The sequence below is a fragment of the Hemicordylus capensis genome, chromosome 10, assembly GCF_027244095.1.
Source record: "Hemicordylus capensis ecotype Gifberg chromosome 10, rHemCap1.1.pri, whole genome shotgun sequence".
NCBI classification, from domain to species: domain Eukaryota; kingdom Metazoa; phylum Chordata; class Lepidosauria; order Squamata; family Cordylidae; genus Hemicordylus; species Hemicordylus capensis.
In genome coordinates, this window is record NC_069666.1 from 26,926,246 (window position 1) to 26,952,770 (window position 26,525).

Sequence of the window (26,525 nt, forward strand, 5' to 3'; positions counted from 1 at the left end):
CAAACAAAGGCATGACAAAGTTAAAATAATCGACATAGCAATACCAGGGGATAGCAGAATAGAAGAAAAAGAAATAGAAAAAAATCACCAAATACAAAGATCTACAAATTGAAATTGAAAGGCTGTGGCAGAAAAAGACCAAAATAATCCCAGTGGTAATTGGCGCCCTGGGTGGAATTCCAAAACAACTTGAAGAGCACCTCAACACCGCAGGGGCCACAGAAATCACCACCAGCCAATTACAAAAAGTAACTTTACTGGGAACAGCCTATATTCTGCAACGATATCTATAACAACAGCAACAACATTGACAATAAAATCCAGCCATCCCAGGTCCTTGGGAAGGACTCGATGTCTGGATAAAACAAACCAGTCAATAACACCTGTCTGACTGTGTAAACAAGAAATAATAATAAATGATTTACATACTGCTTTTCAACCAAAAAAAAAGAAAGAAAGTCCTCAAAGTGATTTTCATAACCAAGGTATGAGAAAATGGTTTCCTATCCCCAAAGGGCTCACAATGACAACAACAATGATAATAACAACAACAACCACAAAAGAGACACCAGCCCCAGCCTCTGGGATGGACGCTCTGCTGGGCCAAATAGGAGAATATTGCTCCCCCTGCTAAATATATGAAGCCCCCACTTCAAAAGCTGCCTCTGCTCCTTTGGCAGGGTTGATTTATCTGAAGTACTGCATTGATGGTGCTATATCAGCAACAAAGTAGTATACTTATAAATTCAACCTATAGATAAATCTGTGTCCTGCCTTGTCCAGACAGAAGCAGCAAGCTTCTCTGGTTTATAGCTTGTGATGGTATCTCTGTACAGCTGTTAATGCTACATCTTGTGCTGGTACTCTGTCCCAGAGGTACTTGCTTTCACCTCTCCATTGAAAAGTGTGTTTCCTCTCCCAGTCATCCTATGAGAGCAAAACGGAAGCTGTCTCCACACTGTATCTCTCCACTAGAGCTGGGATACTAGGCCATTGGCCGGTCACATATTATTGCCAATTAACCAGTCCACTGACGGCCTATTGTTTGATCAAAGTCAGAAATGGCATGAAAAGGTGCAATTCCCCCTGCCCTCTTAACTGCAACAAAATACCCTCCAATAGTAAAAGCAGGAGGGAGAAAGGGACATTCCAGCCCCCACCATATCACAGGAACCTGGACATGCTCATGTGTCACACACACTTCACTTTGCACTGTCACAACAACTGCATTTAAAAGTCGACATTAGTCCTTTGTCGTTGCTATGCATGCTTTATTTCCTTTCCGAGTTTACCAGTAATAAGGTCATAAAATCCAAAATGTCAACAGTAGGCAAAGCTTACAGGGAGGAGGCTCATAGCTCAGGAGAAGAGCACATATTCTTTGCAGGCACGGGCTCAGGGTATCTACGCTTAAAAGGTCTTGGGTAGCAAGATGGAGATGTGCATCTGCTTGAGATTGGAGGCTGCTGCGGCCATGCTGTAGGGCCAGGCGGAGCAATGGTCTGGCTAAGCCACTTTCTTCTGCATTCCCCTAAGCATGACCTGGTTTTCCCGTGATGTGACCTTGTAACCGTAAGGGGTTTTTGCTCCCACACTTTTCACAGGTGCACAGTGTCTGCAAGTGGAGGTTTTTTGTTTGTTTGTTTGTTTTTTGCCTCACAGCATCTCCAGCCCAAGGGAAGACTGAATCTGTTGAATTTCTGCCTGGCTACTCTTCAAGGCACAAAAGCCTGGATGAAAAAAAGAAGGTGAGCCCTAAATTGCAGTGGAAACGTTGAGGAAATGTTTTAGATGAAGAACTGAAAGATGTGAAGAGACTGAGTACAATGGATTGCTGATGTAGGGGTGTGATCGTCATCACCCGGGTATAATTCCCTCTTTTAAGAGTATTAATTACTATCTGCCTCCAGTTCCTCTAAGGAGATCATGGCAGTGCTCAGGGCTCTCTCCCCTCCCATGTTATCCTCTTAGAATCCCTGTGAGGTAGGCAGGGCTGAGAGAGTGACCCAGCAGAGTCACCGCCTGAGCTTCAAGGCATTGAACACCAGGTCATGATCTGTCCTCAGCCTTTCTACCCACTATACCAAACTACGGGGGTTCTCCAGCTTGAGTCCCCAGATGTTCTGAGACTACAACTCCCATCACCTCTACTGTCACAATGGTCAAATGCCATTGTGGCAGTGGATGATGAGAGTTGTAGTCCCACTACATCTGGAGACCCAAGCTGGAGAACCCCTTACTCCCCTCAAGTTTAAGTTTCTTTGGAGCATGAGAAACCATAATGAGAGCCAGCATAGTGTAGTGGTTAGAATGCTGGACTAGGAACAGGAAGACCCGAGTTCGAACTCCCATTCAGCCACGAAACTCACTAGGTGACTCTGGGCCAGTCATGTATCTCTCAGCCTAACCTACCTCACAGGGCTGTAGAGTGCATAAACATGAGGATAAACATAACCATGCACACCTCTCTGGTCTCCTTGGAGGAAGAGAAGAATACATATGTAGAAATAAATAATAAATACATAATACAAGGAAAGTTCTGACATGTCTTTCGGTTGGCATTAATAGGGAAAAAGTAAGAGACAACCGACACAAGCCAGAAAACATCTTTCTATGGAAAGATGTGTTCTATCAACTGCTTGGAAACCTTAGATGGTTATTTCAACAAATTCACAGGTGGAGCAATGGAATTCCAATGCATATTACTAAGACCTCAGCACAGGAGCTTTTTGAAGATATTTAAAGAACTGTAGGAGAGAAGTATTTTTTTTCCTTGCACCCTCATCAGGTGCTGTGGATCTGCAATGGCTTCAGAAGAGAAAAGAATGCTTGAATGCATCCAGATCCCATGCATGTTTCCTTGGGCATATGCTCTGTGGAACATGGTGTGGTGGGGCATACTTTCAGCTAAACATGTATGGGGTCATCAAGCCTTGAGCTTTTGGAAGGACTTAATTTCCAGTAGGGCTGCAACGTTCCATCAATCACTTGGTAGTTCAATTAATAAATTTTAGAACTTTTGGTTGACTAAAGAGATGCTCCTGGTTAAGAGAGAGGACAACTCCAGTCTCCCCTCTGCCATGAACTTGCTGTGTGGCCTTGGGCAACTCACTCAGCCTCAGCTTTCCCATTTGTAAAATGGGGATGATAATGTTATCTATCTTCCAGCATTCTTGCTTCAGAAATATTGTTTTTACCCATATGCAAATAGGTGCAAATTTAAGCAACAGACAATCAAGCAACTCAGATTTATGGAATGCAACTGATACCGTTATTATTATTAACCATGTAATGAGCGACACATTTCCCCAAGAGCCCAAATACACCTGTGAAATTCCAAAGCTCCTAAACTCTTGCACAGGGGGCATAAGCAAGGCCCCCTGATCATTTTCACACCAGAGATTAAATAAGGCTCAGGATTACAAACACTTTCCTTAAAAGCTCCTTCTGAAGCCAATGCTGGGACTCATTCTAATGTGCTATGTTACAAGCCAGGGCTGGTTCTAGAAACTTTGGGGCCTACTACAAAATTAGGTTTGGGGGTTCCTACCTACCTACAGCTAATTTCCTCTGGGCTAAAGAGTGGGGAGGTTGTCGGCACCCAATCCCTTCCGCCCCAGCTAAGTTGGCAACCACAAAGAAAAAGAGAAGGAAAAACAGCTTCCAAGCAACTTCTCCTTTCCTCCTTTCTATTGGCCCCATTTTCGTTGCAGGGGTCATCCAATGAAGCTGATTGGCAGGAGATTTAGGATGGAGAAAAGAGGGGACTTTTTCACACTGTGTATCCGTAATTGAAGGGTTTCAGTGTGCAGAACATACGCTCTGCATTCAGAAGGCCCTAGGTTCAGTGTCTAGCTGCAAGGTTCTTGGGTAACCAAGCTGGGGAGAAGCTTCAAGAGCTGCTGCGGGTCAGGGTTGACAAGACGAGGCTAGGCGTACCAAAGTCCTGACTCAGCACAAGGCAGCTTCCTATGTCCAGGGAAAACTTATAGGGCAGAGCCCCTGCTTTGTATGCAAGAAAGTGCCAGCAGGCCCTTCAGCTCTCCATGGCTGGGCTGGCCCTTGGCTCCTGCCTCCCCTCCTCTCTTGGTATCAGTGGAAGACCAGCCTGTCTGAAATCCTGCCTTGCAAGAGTACGGCTTCTGGGCAGAGGTGCACCTAGGTAATTTGGAAGCCTGGACCTCAAGGCCTTTGGAGGACCCCCTCCCTACTCTGCAAATTAAGCATCATCATGCTTGGCTGGGTGACCACCCCACCTGGGACAGACTAAAGAGGATTTGTGGACCCCCAGGGGCTGTGGAGGCCCTGGACTTTGGGCCCCAAAGTCCAGGGGTAAGAGTGCCTCTCTGCTTCTGAGTCTCTCTCTCTCTCTCTCTTTTTCTGCACAGACCCCAGCTCAGCATGGGGGCCCCCCAAATGCTGTGGCCCCCTGGCAGAGTACTTGCAGTATGCTTAAACCAGCCCTGTTAAAAGCAGAGCAGTCTGCAAAAGATATCTGCGGAAGACTGATACATTGCAATGCACGAGTTTGTAAAGAGCAGCAAAGTAAGATTGTTTTTCTGTTTGGTTTGATTCCCCCCCCCCCGCCACCCCTTCTTATTAATTGCTCCTTTTCCGTTTGATTAGATTGCTTTTTTGAAAAGACCCGATATGTGGAAATGGCATATTAAAGGAGACCAGAGTCTCAGGAAGGCTTAAATATATATATATATATATTCCAACTCGGATACACGCTGCACTTCTCTGTGCACTTACCTAGGAGTAGGCCCCATCTAATTCAGTGGGACTTAATTCTGAGCACATGTCTGTAGGATTGGCTGTGGACTGAGAAGATGCCAGCAAAAGGCCAAGTTACAGAGCAGTTGAGAGGTCATTCCCTCACAACCTTCCCTACTTACTTTTAAAGTAGTCCTATTGAAATCAGTAAGGCTACTCCAGAAGTGAGGCACTTAGGGCTGCAGAGCAAGGTGTCCGGTGATTTTGCAGCAGTGGGTGGGGACGTCTTAGTTTATGTTATTGTGCCTTTGGACAACTCTAGCAGTCCAATCTGATGCATGGTTACTCGGAAGTAAGCCCTACCCTATCCAGTGGTCCATGGCATTGCCCTCTAACCATCCTTGTGGAGCTGTCTGAATCTCACACCCACAACACACAGTCTTGTGACAAAGCTCAGAGTTTTGACTTGAGGTCAGAGTTTTATCTCCCCTTTTCCTGTATCCCTCTTTCATTTTTTTTTAGATTCTGAGTATCTCCCCACCCAACGCCCTGTTGTAATAAATCTCCCCTCTCTCTCTCTCTCTCTCTCTCACACACACACACCCTTTTGCTTCCTAAACAGGATGGCAACGCAACTCGCACAGCAGTGCAAACAGCACGCCCCCCCCTTCCTACTTCTTTAAAAGAAAAGGGAAAGAGAGAAAGAGGGGAAGAGAAAATGCATTTAAATTCCAAAGGAGTTTCAGGGATGGTTTCCTAGTCCCCGAGTCAGAAATGTGTTTGTGAAAATTCAGCCTTTTTGTCTCAGGGAGGAGGAGGAGGAGGAGGGGGGCGGGGAGAGAAGCCTAAATCTACATCGGTGGCCCGGACCAGGTTTGCCATTCTCTGCATTTTTCTATTCAAGCGAATGAAGTGCCCTGGGACCCTGGTTTTGATCTAGTCAATTGGAGAAAGTGACAGAATTCTAATATATTTGTTTAATGCTTTTCAATGGAGGCCTTTCACACTCCGGGCCTTTTGCGAATGAAACCTCGAGCTGAGCAGAGAATGCCAAAAGGAGCTGGGGGCGGGGGCGGGGGCGGGGGGTGGGGGTCGAAAGCACCCCTCCGAAAGTTTTCTGCCTTTTCTCTTTCTTTTTCCTGGACGTTTTCTTGTCTTCTCCCCACGCGAAATCAGTGCGGCACAAGGACATATTTCATAACTTCTGGAGCGCGGGTTTGAAGAGATCTTTTGGAGAGCAGGGGGGATTTTTTTTTCCCCCTTCCCCTTTCTGCCTTTTCTTTCTTTCTTTTTGGTCGAGGGCTCGGAAAGTGGGGAAATAAAGCAGCAGCTGTGAAGTGATTGTCGATTCCTAGAGTGGGGCTCGGCGGCTATTGTCAGCCCACGACAGGCGGCCCAAAGCCCCCTTTGAACAGGCTGTAATTGAAACATATTAATTAGATAATTTGTTGTTAGTTTAAAAGAAACAAACAGTCCCTTCAAGGCTTCGCAGGCTGGGGTTTTCTCTTTCCCCGCTCCCCCTCCATCGCTGTGGGTTTTAAAATGTATTGGGGGGGGCGGGTTCCAACCATTCTTCTTTGGAAATTGCCCAAGATCTTCAAAACAAAACAAGGAGGGAGGGGGCCGGGGGCGCCACCAGAACCCCCCTTCAAGGCTTCTGCTTGGCGGATCCACCAGGCCAACTCGATTCCTAAACCTACCTAGCCTGAAAGCCAAGGATGATGATGCTTGACTGCATAAGGAGCGAGATTGGAAAGGCAACGTTTTGAGCCTTTTGAATTCGGTGGATTGTTTTTCTGCTGGACGAGAGACTGACAATATCGGCCTCCAAGGGAAGGGAAGGGAAGGGAAGGGAAAGGCTGCCGTCGGTCGCACACTTACTATGGAATAAGAGACATTGCATTCAGTGGGGCTTACTTCTGAGTAAGCATGATGGCGCTGTAAACGTCCGGCAGGAAGCCCCCTTCCCTGGAGACAACAGACAAAAAAAAAAAAATCCACAAAAGCAACAGCAAGACAATTGGGGGGTGGGGGGTGGGGGTGTTCCAGTTGGAAGTTCTCCTGCGCAAGCCTCATTGCAACATACCAGAGCGCGCAAGAGCACCATTCCTTCCAGAGGAGCTTGCGCAGGAGAAGGTCCTGCTGGAGCCTTATGGCTTGACTTAAACTGCAGCATGAAGTCCCTCCAGCCCGCCCCGCCACACACAGACATCCTTGACAACACTGTGCCGATGGGTTCCCACGCCGGGGCTTCTCCAGGGAAACTGGCGGCCTGCGAAATCTGCCTTGGTACGAAAGGTCCCTGCTGGCCCGCCAACGTGTGGCCTCGGGGAGTCAGCTCAGCGGCGGTCGGTTCGAGGGGGCGAGCCGAGTCCCCGAATTCTCGGAGAGCCCCGCCGCGAGCCGGGACGGGGGTCAAAGCTCTGGAGGTCTGGCTCCTTGCTGGCAGGCGCAGGCAGACGGTCTCCCGGCTCTGTTGGGCCAGATCCGCCTTCTAGGGGTGACTCCTGGGGAGCCGAAGTGGCCAGAGAAGGAGCCCCCCCCCCCGTCCTGGAGGCCTTTCTCTTTGCAATGCCAGGGAGCAGGAAGTCGTCCAACGCCCCAGCTCGGCTGTGCCGACTACTCCGGAGGGGAGGCGAGCCCCATCCCGCCCGCGGTGGCCCCAAAAGTGGCCGAGAAAAGCCAGGCCTTGCCCCAAGCCGGCGACTGACTTGGCAAGGCACTGCACGTCTGGCGACCCTCGGGATTCTCTGGCCTCGCGCTGACTGGTGATCTACTCGGGAGTAAGGCCCGCTGTGTCGCGTGGGGCCTGCTCTCCCGTCAGCGCGCACGGGCGGGGGAGGGGGGCGCAGATTTCTAGCCCTCTCGTCCTGCGCCCTGCTACTCCCCATGAGAAGTCCTGCCCAGCGGCTGACTGTGGGGGCCCAGCCTGCAGCCAGCCAGCGGGGAGCCGAACCGAGCCCTCCAGGCAGGCGGCAAGTGGGTGGGAATCCAGCCTGCTCCAACCGGATGGCCACCGAGTGATAATCTCGCCGCACTAAACACACCGCAGAGCTGCAGACTGCTCCCCTGAATTTACGCAGCGTCCGGGGTATCCCCACTTCCACCGCCTGCGTCTGATCCCGGGCACGTTTACTCGGAAGGAAGCCCCTCTGGAGCTCCACGAAACTTACTCCCAGGGAAATGTTCCCAGAGCGGCCACCGAACAGCAGAAGCCTCTGCGCGTTTACTCGGAAACAAGACCGGCCAGACCCAGGGGGTCTTACTCCGAAGCAGGCGTGCGTGTGGGATGGTTGCCGGAAAACCCCGGCACTTCGCCTTAACTGGGCTGTGGAGCGTCGCTCCCCTCGCTCGCCCACTGCCCAGTTGAGGTCGGAATTCCTTTCTGTGGAATAAACAGCAACCAGAAAAGGAGGTTGTTGGCCGGCGGGGGGGGTGGGGAGTGTCTCATTCTCCCCAAATCTGGGTCAAGTCCTGTTTGGGGAAAGTTGGCGCGGGGTGGGGGACCTCTGGGGTGTGTTGCCCCAGAGGTCCGGGCGGGGCTGCTGCGCCTGAAAGCTTCCCTCGGCTGATCATCATGGCGATATAATCGAGGGCTGGACTTGATGAATGGGGTCAGCTATCCCCCTCCTGACAGGCTTTAGCAGCTTGGTGCATTTTAATCAGTCCAATGATTCATGTATTGCCCACCTTTTCCCTCCTGTGGGTGGGAGAGCCCGGCTTGGAGAAGTCGCTGCTGGGGCAAAAGCGATTCCTTGCTCTCCGCATTAGGCTGCTTACAACTTCTCTCCCCACCCCCCACCCCCACCCCCCAGTAGCGGCTCTTCCTAAGGAGTCAGGGGCTCTGGGCCGCGGTTGCTCCTCTCTGCCCCATCCTACGCAGCCCTACCGTTATCGAGAGCCTCACTGCCTACAGGCTGACAATTCGTCAGGTTGAGCTGTGCGGGCCGACGGGATGGGAGAGAGAGGAGCGACCGGAGCTGCAGGAGACCAGACGCAACTGACCCTTCTCCCTCCCCCCACTTGATTAGGAAGAGCCCCTTCTGCTCCCCCACCCCGCCGATACCTCCCCCCCACACACACACACAGGAGGGACAGCGTCTTGCCCTTTGCGAAGGGAAGCAATTCAACCAAACTGGTTCAGCAAACTCGCTTTACAATTTTCTTTTTTAAAAACAGCTCTTTAGAAAACGCCTTACATGTTCGTAGCTCCTTAAGGTGGTGTGTTTCAGAAACGCGTCGTCGAAATCCGAAACGGGGTCACTCCGAAGCCGACTTATCCGAACTCGGGCGGAGTGGGGACTGCTCCAGATGGACTCCGAATCAGGTGGAGTCCGTTGGCTCGTTTGAACACCCCGGTTTGCGTCCTCCATTCAGGAGCTCTAGAGCAGAACCTGCAAGCTCTTCCGAGAGAAAGCATGGGAGGTCATCATAATCTACTGCTCTGAGTTTGGCAACATTTCTGCTTCTGTATTTCGGGGGACGGGGCGGGGGGGGGGGCATATAGCTTAGCGCCTAGCAGTTCCACTCACCCCTATTGTGCACGCTTACCTGGGAATAAGTTCAACTGAATACCGAGGAGTTCTTTCCGAGTAAACAGACATACACGGGGGAGTTGGATTTCATCCATAGAGCACCGCGTTCCTTCCTGCTTTCTTAGATCTATGTATATACATTTCCCAAATCTCCCTCTTTGGTCTGCATACAAAATAAGTACAGTCCATGATCTTGAAAATATAAGGGCACAGAAACTACCAGACCGAGGAGATCTCCTAGATGACACAGAAATGCGTTAGGCTGTTGTTTTGATGTGGGCAGAATCTGCATCCCATCCAGGGAGGTTTCTGGTGTTATGTCAGAAAGAGAAAGGAGAGAGCCAGATACAGTCCAGATTAGGGTGCCATCCTGTCCCTGCTGAGACTGCAAAACTCCCGTTGATTTTAATGGAGCAGGAATGCAGCCAAACTGGGCACGATCCAGCAAAAATTAGTCATGACTCATTACCATTGAAACGAAAAAAAGCGAGACCTAGTCACGACTAACTGAAGTGCCCCTGATTCGGGCGAGGCGTGGAGTGCAATCTCTAATCGCATTAACTCAGAAGTAAGTCTCATTGAATTCAGTGGGTCTGACTTCCTAGTCAGTGGGCTTCGTCCTAAATCGTGACTAATTTTGGCAGGATTGTGCCCAGAACTTCAAAGCTTCTTAAGCAAGCTGGCTTTTTTGAGTTTACTCGCAATACACACTATGACCGGTGAATGGGAATTTGGAAACTCGGATATTAACACGCATGTAAAACGGCTTTTCATTCGTGTGTAAATATATCTTTACAATTGCAAATACTGGGAAAATCTGCGTCCATGATTGTGAAAACGAAGCCGTTCCGTTTTCACGAGGTGCCTTTAAACCGATGTGGATCCCACTCTAAGTAGAAATTAGAAGCTGCTTATAAGCAGCCACGGCTCTTCAGGCAGTTTTCTTGTTCCCCTGTGAGAGGTCTGCCCCCGCCCCTCCCGCGTTTGTTTAGATCCTCTTAATATTGACATCAGGCGAATTAACTTTCCATAAATTAACGGGCGTTCAACTCAAAAAGACGACTGAGAAGATCCATTCCGGATTTACATATTTTAATGCGAAAATATTATTTGGACGGCTAGTTTCATAATTTAACTTAGACATTTTAAAAAAACAAAAAAACCAACCCAAACCTTTGTCCGAAAACACGCATGCTTGGAAGGAACAAGAACACCCATATTTAAAACATCATGCTCATTCTGTACAGGAAATTTTAAAGAGAGAGAGAGAGTGAGTTAGGGCCCAATCCAGCGGGAAGTCTTTCTACACTTTCCACTGAAACAGACTGGGAAATGCGCAATATCTTATGTAATGGGCCTTGCGCAGGAACACTTCCTGCCGGGTCAGGCCCTAAACTTCTTAACAGTTTCGGATGAACGCTTCAACATCGTATTTTGCTTTTCCTTTTAACTTAAGCAGTTCACAAACAGGCGGATTCCAGCAAATTACCTACAGCTAGGAAAGGGGGACACGGAACAAAAGTGCATTTTACACAGGTGGCAATCATTCCTATTCACAAACATTTACAGCTCCCTCCACCCCGCCCCTCTCCGCTTGTCGGTAAAGTTCCAACAGAAAACAAACAGCATCGCTTTCTGCCCGGATTCCTTTCTCTGCTTCTCCTCTAAGCCGGCAGTGCAAACTCCTTAGCAAAGAGTCGGGTGGTTTCTTTACTTGGGAATATTTCCAAGCAAAGAAATATGTATGACACTCCTCAAAATGACCCAAGACTTAACCAATTGCTTGATTTCTCTCTCCCACTTGAAAATGCAACTTTCGCGTGAAAAGACTTCCTAAAAGTGACGGGGGGGCGGGGGGAGGAAGGTCAGTGAGCGACGGCTTTCTGATCCGCACTACAGTGTCGTGTTCAAATCACTTTGGAAACCTGATGGGCCCGAAGCTGTCAAAGCTAAGCATGTTTTGAAACAGAAAAACCTCGTTGATTTGCTTTGCAAGAGATCTGCAGCTCGGAAGGAAATCCGACGGGTTGGACCGGCATTTGCTTGCGAGCAAGAGGCATAGGAACCTCAAACACAAGCTGGGGAGCACTTTAAACATGGCTAGCTTGGGGGTGGGAGGAGGCCGTTTCCCTGCCTGAGCTCTCCCCCGGGCAGCAGCCACTAGATGATACCAGGGAAGGAGAGGAAAGAGAGAGGGAGAGATTCGGAAAAGGAGGAGGAGGAGGAAACTAAACGAGAGGAGGAAGAGTTCTCTTTCCCAAGCAGAGAACTGGGGCGATTTGGGCATTTTCTCAAGTTGGGCGGGGGGAAACCTGCTGCCCATTTAGTGCATGCCGCGTTTCCTGCCAACCTGCACCCAGACTTCAAAACAAACAAGAGGCAAAGAGTTTGAAATCAGCATTTTGGAAAACTCTGCGCACTTCTCTCTGCTGGCCAGTGGGACACGTTTTGTGTTAGAGCAGAGAGGATCTGGGGAGGGTCATCATCTGCAGCCGTTTGCAAGGAGTTTAATTTAATTTCATTAAAAAAAAAAAAAAAAAGAGTACCCCAGGCAGGGATGAGGAGGAGAGACACGATCCACTCAGAGAAAACAAGGCGGGGAAAAGAAGCGCCTCAGCGGACGCCGTTTCCTCTCTCCAGCCAGGCTTGGAAATGTGGCCAGATGCTTGAAGTACCTTTGGACGCAGGCTGGGGAGGGGAAGGAGCCTTTGGGGCGGGGTGGGGCAGAGAAACGGGGAGTGATTTGGCTCCGGAGCACACACACACACCCCAGTGCCACTGAGTAAAGCCAAGTCCGTCCACACGAGCGACAGCACAAGCGCCCAGGAAGAGGCCGCGGAGGTGGAGGGGCTCGACCGGTGGGGCGCTTGCCTTTCCCCTCGGTCCGCGGTGCTGAAGAGCGTCCCGCCCGGAGCGGCTGCCGGGCGCCGGCGGGGGTCAGTGAACAGCCACCGCGGCGTGCAGGGCCGAGGCCGGGCTGGTGAGCGTCTCGCTGGGGGTGGCGGGGCTGCTTTGGCTGGCGGCGGTCTGCGACGACGCCGTGGGGCTGAGCGAGGGCGGAGAGTTCGACAGGATGGTGGGGATGGGGGCCGGCAGGGCGGGCAGGGCCGGCACGGCGGCCGCCGGGGTGGGCTTGATGGGCACCGGGATGGCCGGCAGCGTCTGCCCGCCGTGGCACAGCGGCTTGAGGGGCACCCCGTAGGCGCCGTAGTCGCCGCTGGCCATGGAGATGGGGGTGGCCGGGTCGAGCATGCCCGAGCCGTAGACGTGGGGCCAGCCGGCGGCGCCCACCGTGGGCAGCGGGTAGGCGGCGGGCACGGGCTGCATGGCGGAGAAGGCCAGCCCGCCGGGCACCTTGTACTCGCGGGCGATGATGTTCTCGATGGCGAAGGGGTGCTTGAAGCCCGACGGCTGCGGCACGGCCAGGTTGTAGGGCGGCGGCGGCGGCATGTGGGTCAGGTGGGGCCCGCCGGCGGCGGCGGCCGCCAGGGCGCTGAGGCGCAGCTTGGCCGCCTGCTGCTGCTGCTGCTGCAGGTAGTGCGCCGCCGCCGCCGCCTCGGAGCCGGCCTTGCTGGGCGCCAGCGGGTCGGCCTTGAGCACCTTGAAGCGCTTGCGGCGCCGCAGGAAGCTGCCGTTCTCGAACATGTCGCCGCAGCTGGGGTGCAGCGCCCAGAAGCTGCCCTTGCCCGGCTGGTCGGGCCGGCGCGGGATCTTGATGAAGCAGTCGTTGAAGGAGAGGTTGTGGCGCAGCGAGTTCTGCCAGCGCTGCGTGTTCTCCCGGTAGTAGGGGAAGCGGTCCATGATGAACTTGTAGATCTCGCTCAGCGGCAGCATCTTCTCCGGCGAGCTCTGGATGGCCATGGCCGTCAGCGAGATGTACGAGTAGGGCGGCTTCTGGTCGCTGTACGTGTTGCGGCCCGGGCGAGGCATGGTGGCGGGCGGGCGGAGACCTGCAGCGGGCGGAGGCAAGAGGGCTGCCGTTAGGGCCTGCCGGCTGGACGGCGGCGGCGGCGGGGCTCTGGCCAGCCCGGAGCCGCGCTTCGGCTTCTGCTTCCGGGCAGCTCCGGCGGCCCCTCTCCCCCCACCCCCACCCTGCCAGCCCCGGGGCGGAGGAGAGCCGCGCTGCCCGCCCAGGCTGGCCTTTCCTCAGGTTACAGCCGCCGCGGTTCGCGCTGCGCTCTACCTGACGAATGGCCAGCCTGGGCAGGCAGTGCGGCTCTGCCTCGCCCCGGGCGGCAGGATGGGAGAGTTGAGGGACTCTGCTTTTCCCACGCTCCGCTTTCCGAAAGTTTGGTGTGTTTACAGGCGGAGCGGGATCTGGCGAAGACCGAGAGAGCCCCACCTCCCACGGCGGAAGCCGACACCAACAGACAGGCTTGGAATCTCGAAATAATCGACTCCTTGTCCCCCGCCCCGGCAACTGTTTCACACACGCCCCCGCGGGTTGTTTTCGGCTTCTGCGGTTCCCCGTCCACAAGTTGAGAGTCCCCGGGAAGCCTCAGGAAAGGCGCGCTTCACCCCTTCCTCCCTGCCCAAGACTCGCCCTGACAGACCACCCCGAAAGCTTTCTGAGCGCCTGCAGAGTCCAGACCTGACCTCCCTCGCCCCCAGATACCGAATCGATCCCAGCGAATAGCCACCGTCTGCGCTGCACTTTTTCCGCGGGCCAAAGACTGCCCGGTTCTTCTCCAGGGTTCCTCCTCCTCCTAACACGTTTCCTTGCGAGTAAACCCGGTTGCGCGTCCACAGGCTGGCCTGCAAGGAGGTGCAGCCACCCGCAAGAAACAGATGCCCCCCTCCCCTTTATCCCAGAGCGACAAACTTCTCGGCTCCCGCATCCTACGCCCCCCACCCCACCCCACGGCGCGCCGGACGCGCTTCTTCCGTTCCTGCGAGACATCGCGCTCAGCCGACGAGGCCGTCGAGGATCCGGCGCGGGGCTGCGCGTCTCCTCGTCCCCCCCGCTTTTTGCCAGACGCCCCTCTGGCCCACCCCACCCAAGAGCCCCCGGAGAAGTGAAGCCGGGCTCCCCTCGACGGCGGGACCCCCCCCCCCTCACCTTAAAGTTGCAGCCAAGTGAGCGTCCGCATCGGGGATCCCGCCCGAGGCGCCTGCGGGTGCCGCTTGTGCCCCGAGCCGCGCCGGCCAGGTCCTGAGTCCCGAAGGGGGCGCGGGCGGCGGGGGCGGCTTCGGCGGCCGGGGAGTTCCGCCGCCCTGGAAGGCTCAGGCGGCCCCGGGAGCCGGGCGAGGAGGAGCCCGGGCTCCGCTCTCCTCTGCGCCTCGGCGGCGGCGGCGGCGGCAGCAGCGGCAGCCCCAGCTAAGTAGCGGCCGCCTCCTCCATGTCCTGCCTCCCCACCATCTGATCGTTGCATGCCGTGACAGGAGCAGAAAAGACCCCTGTCGAGGCGCTTCATTAACGTGCCACTTCTTTGCTATCATATGACAATCGCCTTGGGAGGGGGGAGGGGAGGCGGGGGAGGGAGGGAGGGAGGGGGAGGGGAGGGGAGGCGGGGGGAGGCAGAATCGGGTTCCAGCACTCCGGCTTACACGGACCCCTCCTCGGGCCAAAGGGAAGCTCTTCCAGCCGCCGCCGGAGAGGCAGCCGCCGCCGCCGCCGCAGCAGCAGCAGGAGCGCGAGGGCGCGCGAGAGTGAGTGGCCGGCAGTTCGCCGGGGGTGTGCATGCGGCTCTGCCCGCGAACCCCTCGCCGGACCCGGCGGGGCGCTGAGCCGGCAATTCACACTTACAAATGGAGCAACTGGGAGGCGGCGGGGAGGGGGGCGCGCGGCGGGGGGCGGTTGGAGGTGGAAGTGGCCGGCCTGGCCGATTCCGTTTGTTCTGCATTGTCCTCGGGTGGGGATTGTGGGCTGACTGAGCGGAGGGCGGCCCCGCGCCCCCCACCCCGGGCCGGGGCTCCCCTCCCCCCTCCCCCCTCCCTCCCCAGCCGCAGGAGCTCTCTCCCGGACGGCTGCGGGCCGGCCCTTCCGTGTGTGTTTCTAAGGACTCTTGCAAATAAACATTCAAAAGAGGGGAAGAGCCGCTGTGCAGAGTTAAGGAGGGGTCGCGGTGGGCGGGTGTGTGTGTGGGGGGGGGCTGGTTGTTTCCCCTATTTTTCTTGTCTGTTTTGAAGCCGCTTCCAGGTTTTGGCCTCCGACCGAACGCGCGTTTAGCTGGGGAGGGGGATCCCGCCCTGATGGCTTTAAACGTGCAAATATTGATTCCAGGCAAGATCCAGCGGCCACCAGCCGTGTGAGCCGCCCCCCCCCCCACCTGCAGTAAAAGCAGCGCCGGGCTGGAGACTTCAGGTTACTCTTCTGGGACGCCCCCCAAACCTCGTGGGGGTGGGGGTGGGGGGGTTGCGAGATTCTTGCCGAAGGAGCGGGACTTTTCTTTCCTGATGGACCAGAGCTCACTCGCCTGGGCGACTGCGGGTTGCTTCCCCTGCTCTCTTCATAATTTGTCCTCTCGATGGGAGGGAGGAGATGAAAGCGCCGAATCTTTGTTTGTTTGTTTAATAACAGGAGTCTACTAAAACGTTAGGGACATTTCTGAGTGTACCTAAAAAGGCACGGGCACGATCCAGCCGAACAGAAGCACTTGCCATGAGAGAGAATTCAGCCTGTGCCTAGCTCTTCAATGGGAATGAGTGGGAAAGTGGCTGAATCGTGCCCAGTTGTTGCTGTCGGGATTGTGTTTTTTAAAACGTTGTTGCCAAGCGTTTTGGTCCACGCAACTTGTCTTACCTGGCTGAAGAAGAGTTCTGTGCAAGCGGAAAAGGTCCACAATGCCCTTTAGGTCCGATGAAAGGTGTCGTCACTGGTCTCTCTAGTTTCTATCCCTGGAACAATCCTGACATTTTTGTGTGTGTGTGTGTGTTGGCTTGCTGGGAGCTAAGATGTTTCCTATTCCCGGGGATCCCTGCAGAAACTGAGCTGAAGTATCGGTCTGCGCCACGATCCTAAATGCCTTGCATACAATAGGTAGCTTGTGCAGAAGTAAATGTTGTTCATTTTAATGAAACTTCCACCAAACGGGATCAGGATTAGGAACTGGGTCTCGCCGACGTCCATTAGTCGTTTCACACATTACCTGTGAAAAGGTCGTTTCACACATTACGTTTTAAGATTTTTTTAAAAAAATCTACACTTAAAATGTGACCTGTGTATGTGGACAAAGAAGCGAAGACGCGTGTATTATGCAAGTCCACCCATCAGAAATTTGGGATTGTTGGTGCACACACAGTGGCAAACCCGGGTTTGCTGCTGCGTAACACCGGAGTATTTCGGCTTATCAGGGACTCTCCAAAGCCGATTTGGTGACATTCGCCAATGTTCTGGTCCTCATGGGGGAAAAGAAAAGGGGTCGTGACAGCTAAATAACAAGGACTTCTTTAGGATTATCTAGGAGGTTGGTTGTTCGCCTCTTGACACCAGTTAGCAGCCAGCTGGTAGGACAGGGTGGCCCAGATGGACGTTCGCCCAGTGAAGTGCTGGGGAGGGAGAGGGGAGCCCCATTGGTAAAAGCGACCCTTGCGAGACCTTGTCAGGAATTGACTACATATCCCATCCAGCCGCCGCCACATTCTTAAGGAACGCTGCACTGCTACAGGACGGTCATTCGTCAGGTAGAGCTTAACGGCGGGGCGGGATGTGAACAAGAGGCTGCCAGTAACCAGAGACAGCGGTGTCTGGTTTGACCCCGCTGGTTCTTTACAAGGGCTATTCGGTCTACTCACAGACAGCGGCAGGGAAAGGTGAACGCCAGGTCTGAACTGGGGGAGGGCACACCTTTAGGGAAGAGGCGGTCGCTCTGCCTCGAAACGGATTCAGGACTTCGTCGTTCCCGGGCCAAAGTTCTTCTCCGAGCAGCTTAGGACGACAAAACTAATGGTGCCAAACCGAATTGGCCTAAAAAGAATTCAAGATGATACTATGGTACAGGGATACTATGATATGATACTATGGTACAGGTATACCTGGGAAAGTACACCAAAAAGGGAAATTAAAAAGATGGGGTGGGGGGTTACCCCCATCCCCGCCCTCAGACACGCTTCCTAGGAATAATGACGATTTGTGTAGCCTTGACAGTGAAGAGGTTCGAATAGGTTGTCCCCCGTACAACAGCCCCGTAAGGTGGGTCAGTTGCAAGTTCATTGTGGGCTTTTGTACATAGGATTATAAACAAGTTAAAAAAAATTCTGAAGAGGAAATGCAACAGGCATGTAGTTCGTAAAGTGCTCAGAAGAGTGTGAATGGGGGTGGCGGGATGATTTGCTTTCAAAATACAATTAACCAAAAAAATCCACAGCTGATTATTACAACCTGTGTTGGGGGCAGACATTTCAAAACTGGAAACCACTGACTGGAAGGATTGGCCCACCCTCTCCGCTCAACCCCACACGCAACTGACAGATTTAAGATATGCGGACACACACAGCAAATAATGGTTCTGTGGAACTTCTTGCCACATGATGGTGTATTGGTCACCACAGCAAATGACCATAACAAAAGGAATTCTTATCCCCAACTGCAAATGAGGAGAGAAAGATGGCTTCTTGCCTAAGACCACCTAGTGAGTAAGTGGCGGGGCAGAATGGAACGGGGGTGCAGCTTCTTGGTTCAGAATGGTCCATAGAAAAGACGCCGGAGACTGCTTGTTTGATCGTTGCTATTCTTGTAAACTTCCCCTTGGCCGATTAGCTGCCGCAGCGAGAAAAGATGCTCAGCTCCATGGTCAATAGACCAGACCCAGCAAGGCAACTCTGGGTTAGGTGGGAAAGCAATCCGAATTAGGACCTACTATCCTGGGAAGGGAGAACTGACTACGAATTGTGTCCCGGTTATAGGAAGCGAACTGATATTTAAACAGAAGGAGATTTTCTGTTTCTTTCTTCACCTCTATCTTTGCACCTCGTAAGGATGCAATCCTATACGCACTTACTTGGGAGTAAGCACCATTGAACTGTGTGGTGCGACTTGCGAGTAAAGATGAGGCTGCACAGCTTTAACCAGGCACCCTTCGTTGGGAGTCACCCTCATTACTCCCGAGTAAACATGCCTAGGCTCGGGCTGCACGGTTGCACTCCTAGACACAATTACTTGGGGGAAGTCAACCCCATGAGTGGGCTTACTCCCAAGTAAACACCCCTAGGCTCGGGCTGCGCTCCCCATCCCCAAAGAAATTAGGTCGAAGTCGGGTCATTTGCTGGTAAACTTTGTCTCTTTCCCCCCTTTTCTTTTAACACACACACAGCCCATTAACCACATTTTCGTTGCTGGTCAATAACGCACCAAAACGTAACTTAAACACGACGAATTTAGGAGATTAAACAATTTCATTAATATTGAAATGGCTACGGCGCCTGAGCGCGGACGCTTGAAATGCAAGGGCACGTTTTCCAATATTAACAGAAGTACTTGAAGAGGAGAAGAATGTCACCTTCTTAATTCAGCAAAAATAAAGCGGGGGGGGGGCGTGGAGGGAGAAAAGATTCTCTGCGCAACGGCAGCAACTTCTAAGATGCTTTCTCTGCGGGTCCTTAATCTGCCGTTGGAAAGGGAGCTTCTGGGCTAGCGGCTTAACACCACAATTTGGACGGCTGTGTATATTGGAGTTTATGGCCCCTCCGCGTCCGGGGATGCGTCTGCAGCGGTAGCTTAATATCCCCCCCTTCCTCGAATTCAGGGTCCCGATTAGGCACAAATGGTTTCCCAAGACTAATGAAGGAAACTCAGCGGTCCTCCTTGGGAAGCATCTTGCGAGGATGCGCTGTTCCAAAGAGGAACGGTTCCAAAGGACCGGACGCACCGGCTGTTCGGTTAACCCGCCAGCGAGGCAACCGTGGGAAAGGGGCTTTTACACGTGCCAATTAAAAGACAGGCACACACCATCCTTTTGTAAAACGTGTTCTGGGTTCAAGGCTGGCGGAAAGATGGGTGTTCCTGATTCCATCTGGAACTAAGAGGTCAGCCCTTCTATCCACCGCCCTTACCCATGCTAGTTAGACGGAGCTTCCATGGACAAAGGCAGTATACCTTTGAACGTCAGGTGCTGGGGACAAGCAAAGTCTCCATCTTCATGTCCTGTTTGCGTAGCCACCAGAGACTGTTGGAGACACCGCACCAAAGGCACGGAGGAGAACCCCATGCTCAGGCAAAGGGTTATTTTGTTTCACAGTTTACAACCCCCCCCTTCAAATGTCTGCTTCCTCTCTCTTCTCTTGTAAAGCTTGAGAGTTTTGTTGCTTGGGTGGGATGCGGCGGGGGGCGGGCGGGCAATCCTTGTTCATGTGGGGATCTATCACCCGCCCAGTATCAGGAAAAATCAGCGGTCGGAATGGGGTGAAGATGTTGATGGAGGAGGGTTTCCCAGCAGACTGCAGCCAGTGTCTGAAATCGTCTTTTGGGTGGGTGGTGGTGGGGAACATTTATGGAAGCTAATTAGTTCGATGATGAACGGAAAACAGTCCATCTGTACAAGGTATTAAGACTCATCCCTATGCACTCTACTTAGCAGTACCGGTAATCCCTTTTGAATACGGTAGGACTTACTTCTGAGTAAACATGTCTAGGATCGGGCTTTACGCATCCTCCTCCAGAAACCCTCTCTCCTGTGGTTGGTGGTTCCCGTTGAAGAAAACATCGCGATCCACAAACAATTTAAGCCAACCCACCCAGGCCCTTTTAGAAAGAGCATAGCCGGCGATGCGCTGTGATAAAGAAACATTCATCCTATTGCCATAAATCCACTGGCTGTTTGTTCCTTGTCCTAATAGTTTAAACAAAGTAAAAGCAAATAAAACATACATTGGCAATCTCTAAATATGTTGCCTGCAAACCAGATTTACAAGCTGATGCTCATTTGGGGGGGGGGGGCGATGGGGGACGCCCCTCCTTACAAACTGTCAACAATTTAGGTGAGACCAGGAAGTCCGAAGGGAAGTCGGTGGGACTGACTCCCGAGTAAACCTGCGTAGGCTCCTGAGCAGACTGGCGATCCTGCGCACAAATAAGGAATTTCCACTGGAAATAAGTCTTCCTAGTCTAACATGCTTACTCGGGAGTAAATCCCACCGATTCCATTGGTACTTATTCCAAGTAAGAATAAAACATAAACAGTGCTCAGCACATTGTCTTGGAAAGTAAGCCCCATCGCACGCAGTAGGACTTACTTACGAGTAAACACACATAGGCTTGAGGTTTTGTGAATCGGCATAGAAAGGGATCGTTTCCCTCCTGTATACACTGAGGTAGGTCTTTTCTGACCTCGCCCCCCCTTCCTAAAATCCTTATTTGGAATGTGTAGTGCTTCTTCCTCAAACGCAGCCTTTCCAACAAGAGGTTTAAATCTGGATCTTTAAGCCTCAACCTGTATCCCGCCCCCCCCCCGCCCCGGACCAGCAGTTGGTCTGGGTGTGTGTGGATTGTGGGATGAAAAAAATCGCAAGCCGGGGAAAAAAAATCGCAAGCCGGCGCCCTTTATGTAGGAAATCAAAACAAATAGACTTTTTTTTTCCGGGGGTGGGGGGAGAACCCTTATTCAAATAAGGAGCTCAGGGACAGAGTTGGGAAAACTGTATAAAAACTCACATAAGTCAATTATATCCGATGGAAATCCATTGGGTGCGAGAGGTATTCAAGGCGCTCGGCGGAGGCCGCCCATGGACCACCTTTCTGCATGGAGAGTTCGCTATAAGCCCACTTTCCCACAAGCCAGACCACACACGTTTTCCAGATTTGGCAATAATTTATGCTAATTTTCCCTCCATAAATCCACAATTCGCTCCAGTGACTGTTGCGGCGAGGGGTGGGGAGGGGGGGAGGCGAGGACAAAGTGACAACAGCACAATATTGATTTTGGGGATGCGTCTTTGCGCGCAGGTGCGTCGCTCGGGGTGAACTTTTGCCTCCAACTTTTGCAAGGATTACACACACACGCAAAGGCGCCGCAACTTCGCCCTTTCGGAAAGAAAAGCTCACACCAGCTTGTTAATATTTACAAATCGGTGGGAAGGCGGTTGAAGGGGACGGGGGGTGCTGAAGGGGGCCGGGATGTACCAGCTTCTTAAGGTCTCCTAGGCGGCCGGTGACAATAACCCTGCTCTCTGAAACGCTGTTTTCCCGGGGAGGGGAAGGGGCTTTATGAACCGCGGGCAAGCGAGAGGAGGACCCTGCCTCGATTTTGCGGTTCTGTCTTAAACTTGCGGTGCTGAGTCTCTGTTTGGGGACGGCATCTGCGTTCTGGTGCCGGCGCTGGCGTGGCGCAGTTTGCCAAAGCGATCTGGCCGCCTCTGGGAACTCGGGACTTTAAAGGCAGGGCGGGGGCGGGGGCGGTGGGCGGTCTGCTTTGTCCCGCCCGGCATTCTTTCGCCAAATCTGCCACTTTGGTGGCGTGAAGCTACTTAGGCTCCCCCCGCGGCCACCCCCCCCCCCCGTCCCTTGTTTGGAAAGAAGTCTGTTCCCGTCGCCTATTCAGCGCTCAAAGAGACTGTCCGCGGTCAATTAAAAAACTCTTCTGCTGAAATCCGATATTTGCAATTATAACACAAAAAGAGAGGCTGCAGGTTGTGGCTGCGATCCAACACACGCTTTGCGGCTGGGCTGCTCGGCACACCTGCTTCGGGATCCTTACTCGGAAGTAAGGATCCCACACCACTTATACTGAGCTCAGTGGGGCTTACTTCGGAGTAAGGATCCCGATGCACGTGCGCAGAGAACCGCAGCCCAGCAGCCAGATCCTATGCCGGTTTACTTGGAAGTAAGCCCCAGTGAGCTCATTTCCTGTGAGTAGGATTTTGCAACCGTAACCCTAATTTGAATTTGGTTAGCTGGGGGAAATCCCCTGGAAGTTTCTGCATTCTGTCTCGTGGGGAACGTGCATGTTTACTCTTGAGTGAATATGTATTGGCTGCACCTCTGCAACACTAGGCACGTTTACTTGTGAGTAAACGCCAATGAATACAGTAATGCTCCTGCAGCAATCACTCGCGGCAGAACTTTCCACAGGGTTGTTCCTTAAAATGAACTCAGGCATGCGTACACGCTTTGCTTTTCCCTACGCGATTGTGAGGAACGTGCAGCCCGATCCAATGCATATTTATTCGGGAACAAATCCCACTTTATTGAATGGGGCTTGGTAAAGCTGCAGTCTGTGCACTTAAGCCCCATTGAATTCAGTGGGGCTTGCGGCACGGATGCACAGCATCAGCCTAAAAGCTAGATCCTCTACATGCTTACTTGGAAGTAATTGGACCTCCTTCCTTCCAAGCAAGTGTGGATAGGATTTCAGCCTGAAAACTCTCTGATTGATGGATGACATTTTTATCCTGCTCCTTTTGAATTAGTCCGGCAAAAGTCCATTGAGTAAACCGTGTTGGTGGAAACTGTCGTCTTTAAGCACTTTAATATCTTCTCTGCCACCTATTACCAGTGTCTGCAGCTGCAGCGAGATCTGCCACAGCAAGATGCGAAAAACCTACAAAATCACCAGATCTTTCTTGCCTCGCCAGTATGAGAGGCGGTAGCGGGCACCAGCTCGATCCTTTGCGTGTTACCTGGAAGTAAGTCCCATTGCATACGACAGGGTATCGTGCCCAATATACGTGTGCAGGTTTGTTCTCCTCGGAAGGTGATGGAGAGTTGAAGACTGGAGTCCAGGACTGTGGGAGAATGTAGCCTAGGCTGGGAATTCGGACCACAGGGGCTCGCAAGATTTATTTGGGGGTGGGGTGGGGAATGGAGCCTTCCTCTGAATATAGGACTGCTTCCAAGTCCTACATTGAATCATGTTTGCAAGAAAGCAAGTTATTGCGGGGTGGAGTGGGAATCCAGACTTTTCTTCCTGGTCCCCTTTGACACCAAAGGACGCAGGACTGGGTCCGGTTGTGCGAAGGGGCAAGTGAAGGGATGTTCTGCATGCAGTCGTTGTGCCTGTTCCTTGCAAAGGATCAGTTCCACCGCTGTGAGAAGACACGAGTCTGTGCAATGGCTGCTCAAGGCTTAACTCGTTAATTCACCCGACTTCGGTGCACGTGTAGCTGTGCGTTGACAACTGAACGTGTGAACGGACTCGCTTGAAAATGTGTGAAGCTGAAGCGGTTATGAAAACCTCCACCATCAAGATAAACGTCCGTGATATTTTGGTTTGTCAGTCACGTGGGGTGGGGTCTTCAATGTTCACCTTACGAGCAGATAATGAGCTGCCGCATTACATTTACACTAATCTTATTTGCATTGCAGGGATTTCTTTAATAGCATACACCGCCTCAGGTGCCTCGGGAGAAAAAAGGCGACTGACACATTTTATATGTAATCACATCCTTGAAAGTAAGGACGACATATATTTAATTATATAGAATGAAAGGGGTAATGGGAAAAGAAATCAGGGCTGAGATCCCATCTACAATTACTTGGGAGTCAGTCTTAGTGAAAGCTGTGGATTTACTTCTGAGTAAACATGAATTAAAGGAAGCTGTACGAGATAGGACGGCATGGAGTGCAGTGATCCATAGAGTGACCGAGAGTCGGACACGACTGAACGGATAGAGAGAGCGAAACATGCATAGGATTGCATATGGACTAGAAACAAGGTTTATTATAGCTTTGGGCGTTTGGGTGGGCACGGCTGATCTCAAACAAGAAGGGCTAGCTTAAATAAATAAGGGTTAATTGACACACAAAGAAGAAGTCCCATGGCACCTTGAAGATTAGCAAGGTTGTTCTCACATAATTGAAGGGGACAGTTATTTCCTGCTTCTGACCCGTTGGTGCCTTGTTAAAAATGCCATGTGTGCGACCGTGAGTTTCCTTTACAGGGCTCTGCTCCTGCTTCTCACTTCTCAGCCCCGATTTAAGGCCCCAATTCTGCTGAGCTGTCCTGTCTTCCAAAACGCGTCAGTCGAATTAACATAAAATGGAGCAGGTGGCTGTAATGCGTTGATTCTGTCTGGCTTATTTCTGAGGAAGGAGGAGTGATGTATCGACTTTTCACCTTGCCTGCAGTTAGCCCGATCCCTAGCCTTGCTTACTCGGGAGTGAATCTCGCCGACTTCCATTAGGATGTTCAATGCAATCTTAAGAATGCTTATTCCGAAGTCTTTAAACTGGGCTTATTTCTGTCTCAGTTTGCAATTCGGCTTGCAGCCTTACTTTCGAGGAAGTGTCTAGCCTTTATTGAGGCAGAACAGGACTCAATCCTGAGTCATTTAGAGGCAGAGCACAAAGAGTTAAGGGTTCGGCAGAGCTTTGGAATCAAGCCTATTTGTCCCTGTGGATCAGGACCGCCCGGCTGATGATGACAGCAGCGCCTGAGAAGTTGGTCCTCCGTAACCAAGATGCTCCGCTGTCGCCAAGGAGACCTTAGAACGGAGGAGAGCTCAGCGTTCCATGCCGTCGCCAGGCGTCCTCCATCAGTTTCTCACCCACAGTGCCTCTTTCGGCACTCTCCAAGCTGCATCACCTGGAGTGTTCCTAACTTCGCACAAATACATCTTGACGTTAAAACGAGGTCTTTTCTCTTTCCTGGTTCTCGATCCGGTTCTTAACCCATTTGCTTGGTTTTTTTTAGAGGCAGTTGCTTAAGAGCGGGGATGAGGGGAGTTCTTCCTTTTTCACCTTGTATGGTTTGGGACATATGCTGCCTGGCCGATCCCCGTGTTTACTCAGAAGTAAATCCTACTGACTTCAAAGGGGCTTATTCCCAAGTAAATGCACATAAGATCGCAGTTTTCCCAGAATATTTGTCTACTGTTTCCTCGGGAATACGGCTAATGATCCGTGGCATTTTTTTGAAGGGGGGGGTGATTTTTGAAAAAATTAAATTAGTGTTGCTTTTCCAGTCCACCCTCTCGTCTCCCTCCCCGCTTTGTAGGAAATATTGCAAATGCCACCTTAGCCCTGAGGGGGATTAACTCGCCTTTTCTCCCAGCTCCTAACTCTGGTGTTCAGGCAGCAGCTGATCGACTGTATAATGTGTGCAGTGCTTGGTCATTTGTACAAGCCGAACAAAGGTTGAGACTAAGCCAAATTGCATTGCACTTCTGAACCGAGTCCCCAATCTGAAGTATCTTTTACAGCAGGGGGAAGGAGAACAATTTCGTGTATGTCTAAAAAGGGCCCAACAAAGCCACTTTGCAGAGCATCTGAAAGTGAAGTAGTGAGGCGTGACATTCCCAGGGTGAGGAGGGACAAAGGCCGGGTCAGGGGGAAGAAAAAGGAGAATCAAACAGTCACTTTCACATGTCTGCCCTCAACTGCTGCACTTCTCCATAATAGGAAACAAATGTTGTAAAAAGGAGGATTGCGCCCATTCATTCAAAATAGCAAATGATAGCTAAACAGCATTGTCAAAACTGAAGCAACTTCTGTGAGGTACCACCCAGAAAAGGGTTTTGTGCGGTGCTTAATGGGTGGGTGGAGGAAACGGCTTCTCTCTCTCTCTCTTTAATAAATAAATAAGGTTTGTATGAGGAATTTTTGGGGGTCTTGTCATTCTGCAACTCCCTCCAAATATTTTTAATACCTTGGCTTTCATTTCTCCCGCATCCTCTACTATTGTATTGGCAGGGAAAGCCCGAAATCTATCTTGGCCCTATCAGCAAGCGACTTCTTAAACGTGTCCAGACGGATCCAGTGCAGGTTTACTTGGAAGTAAGTCGCACTGAGTCCAACAAGAGTTACTGGCGAGTAAATGAGGGTGCACAAGGTTGCAGCCGGATAGCCTGATTCTGTACATATTTACTCAGAAGTTAGTCTTACTGAGTTCAACGGGGCTTACTCACAGGTAAGTGTGAATATGATTTCAGCATTAAAATGGTTTCCTAGCTTAGTGATTAGTGAAAGTGGGTTCAACAATTCGGCTTTACCTACAGGAGAGCTAAAACGTTCTGAATTTTTTTTTACTGCCAATGTGGTCGTAAGTTTGGATCAAAAAATTCTAGAAGAAAGAAAGTTCCTTCCCCTCACCCCCACAAAAACAAAAACAAAAACAAAAACCCCCAACCCTTTCAAACTTGATAATTTTGCATGTTTTGCTACACAGCAGGGAGGGGGGAAGTTGTGTTGATCTTTTTTAACAAAGTGTGAATTCAGTAAAGAACTTAAATTGGGTGTGTGTTGTTTTTGTTTTTGCTGTACCAGGAACAAAAATAGGATTTATTTGATTTAAAATGTTATCTCTCGGAATACTTCTGATAGGAACCTCGAGGCGGCTCACAAAACAAGGGTAAAGACACACTTTTAATGTTAAAAAATAGCAACCGGACAATACACCAGCGATA

General features: G+C 51.7%; 1 protein-coding gene and 2 long non-coding RNA genes across 4 annotated transcripts in view; 1 reads left to right on the top strand and 2 right to left on the bottom strand.

Moving 5' to 3' along the window:
- Positions 1-26,166, top strand: part of LOC128334850 (uncharacterized) — a 166,144-nt gene extending 139,978 nt beyond the window's left edge. The window contains exons 5-9 of the long non-coding RNA XR_008311417.1: positions 1,663-1,748; positions 4,389-4,545; positions 22,679-22,808; positions 23,488-23,574; positions 25,813-26,166. This is a non-coding gene — a long non-coding RNA (uncharacterized LOC128334850). The remainder of the gene's footprint in view (positions 1-1,662; positions 1,749-4,388; positions 4,546-22,678; positions 22,809-23,487; positions 23,575-25,812) is intronic.
- On the bottom strand, positions 5,705-9,502 carry LOC128334851 (uncharacterized). The gene is made up of 4 exons (XR_008311418.1): positions 9,268-9,502; positions 8,916-9,119; positions 6,598-6,684; positions 5,705-6,132 (listed from the first exon to the last, which is right to left on the bottom strand). It is a non-coding gene; the product is annotated as an uncharacterized LOC128334851 (long non-coding RNA).
- FOXB1 (forkhead box B1) lies at positions 10,327-14,669 on the bottom strand. Of its 2 annotated transcripts, none has more exons than XM_053272252.1 (2): positions 14,311-14,669; positions 10,327-13,201 (listed from the first exon to the last, which is right to left on the bottom strand). In XM_053272252.1, the coding sequence occupies exon 2, from the start codon at positions 13,179-13,181 to the stop codon at positions 12,189-12,191; it is 993 nt and encodes a 330-aa protein (XP_053128227.1). In that variant the 5' UTR covers positions 13,182-13,201; positions 14,311-14,669; the 3' UTR covers positions 10,327-12,188. The 2 variants fall into 2 exon arrangements, with proteins under 2 accessions (XP_053128227.1, XP_053128228.1); XM_053272253.1 differs by lacking the exon at positions 14,311-14,669 and adding an exon at positions 13,892-13,956.
- Positions 26,167-26,525: the final 359 nt, after the last annotated feature.

Excerpts from the sequence above, each read along its gene's own strand:
- FOXB1 (XM_053272252.1), bottom strand. The coding sequence starts at position 13,181 with ATGCCTCGCCCGGGCCGCAACACGTACAGCGACCAGAAGCCGCCCTAC.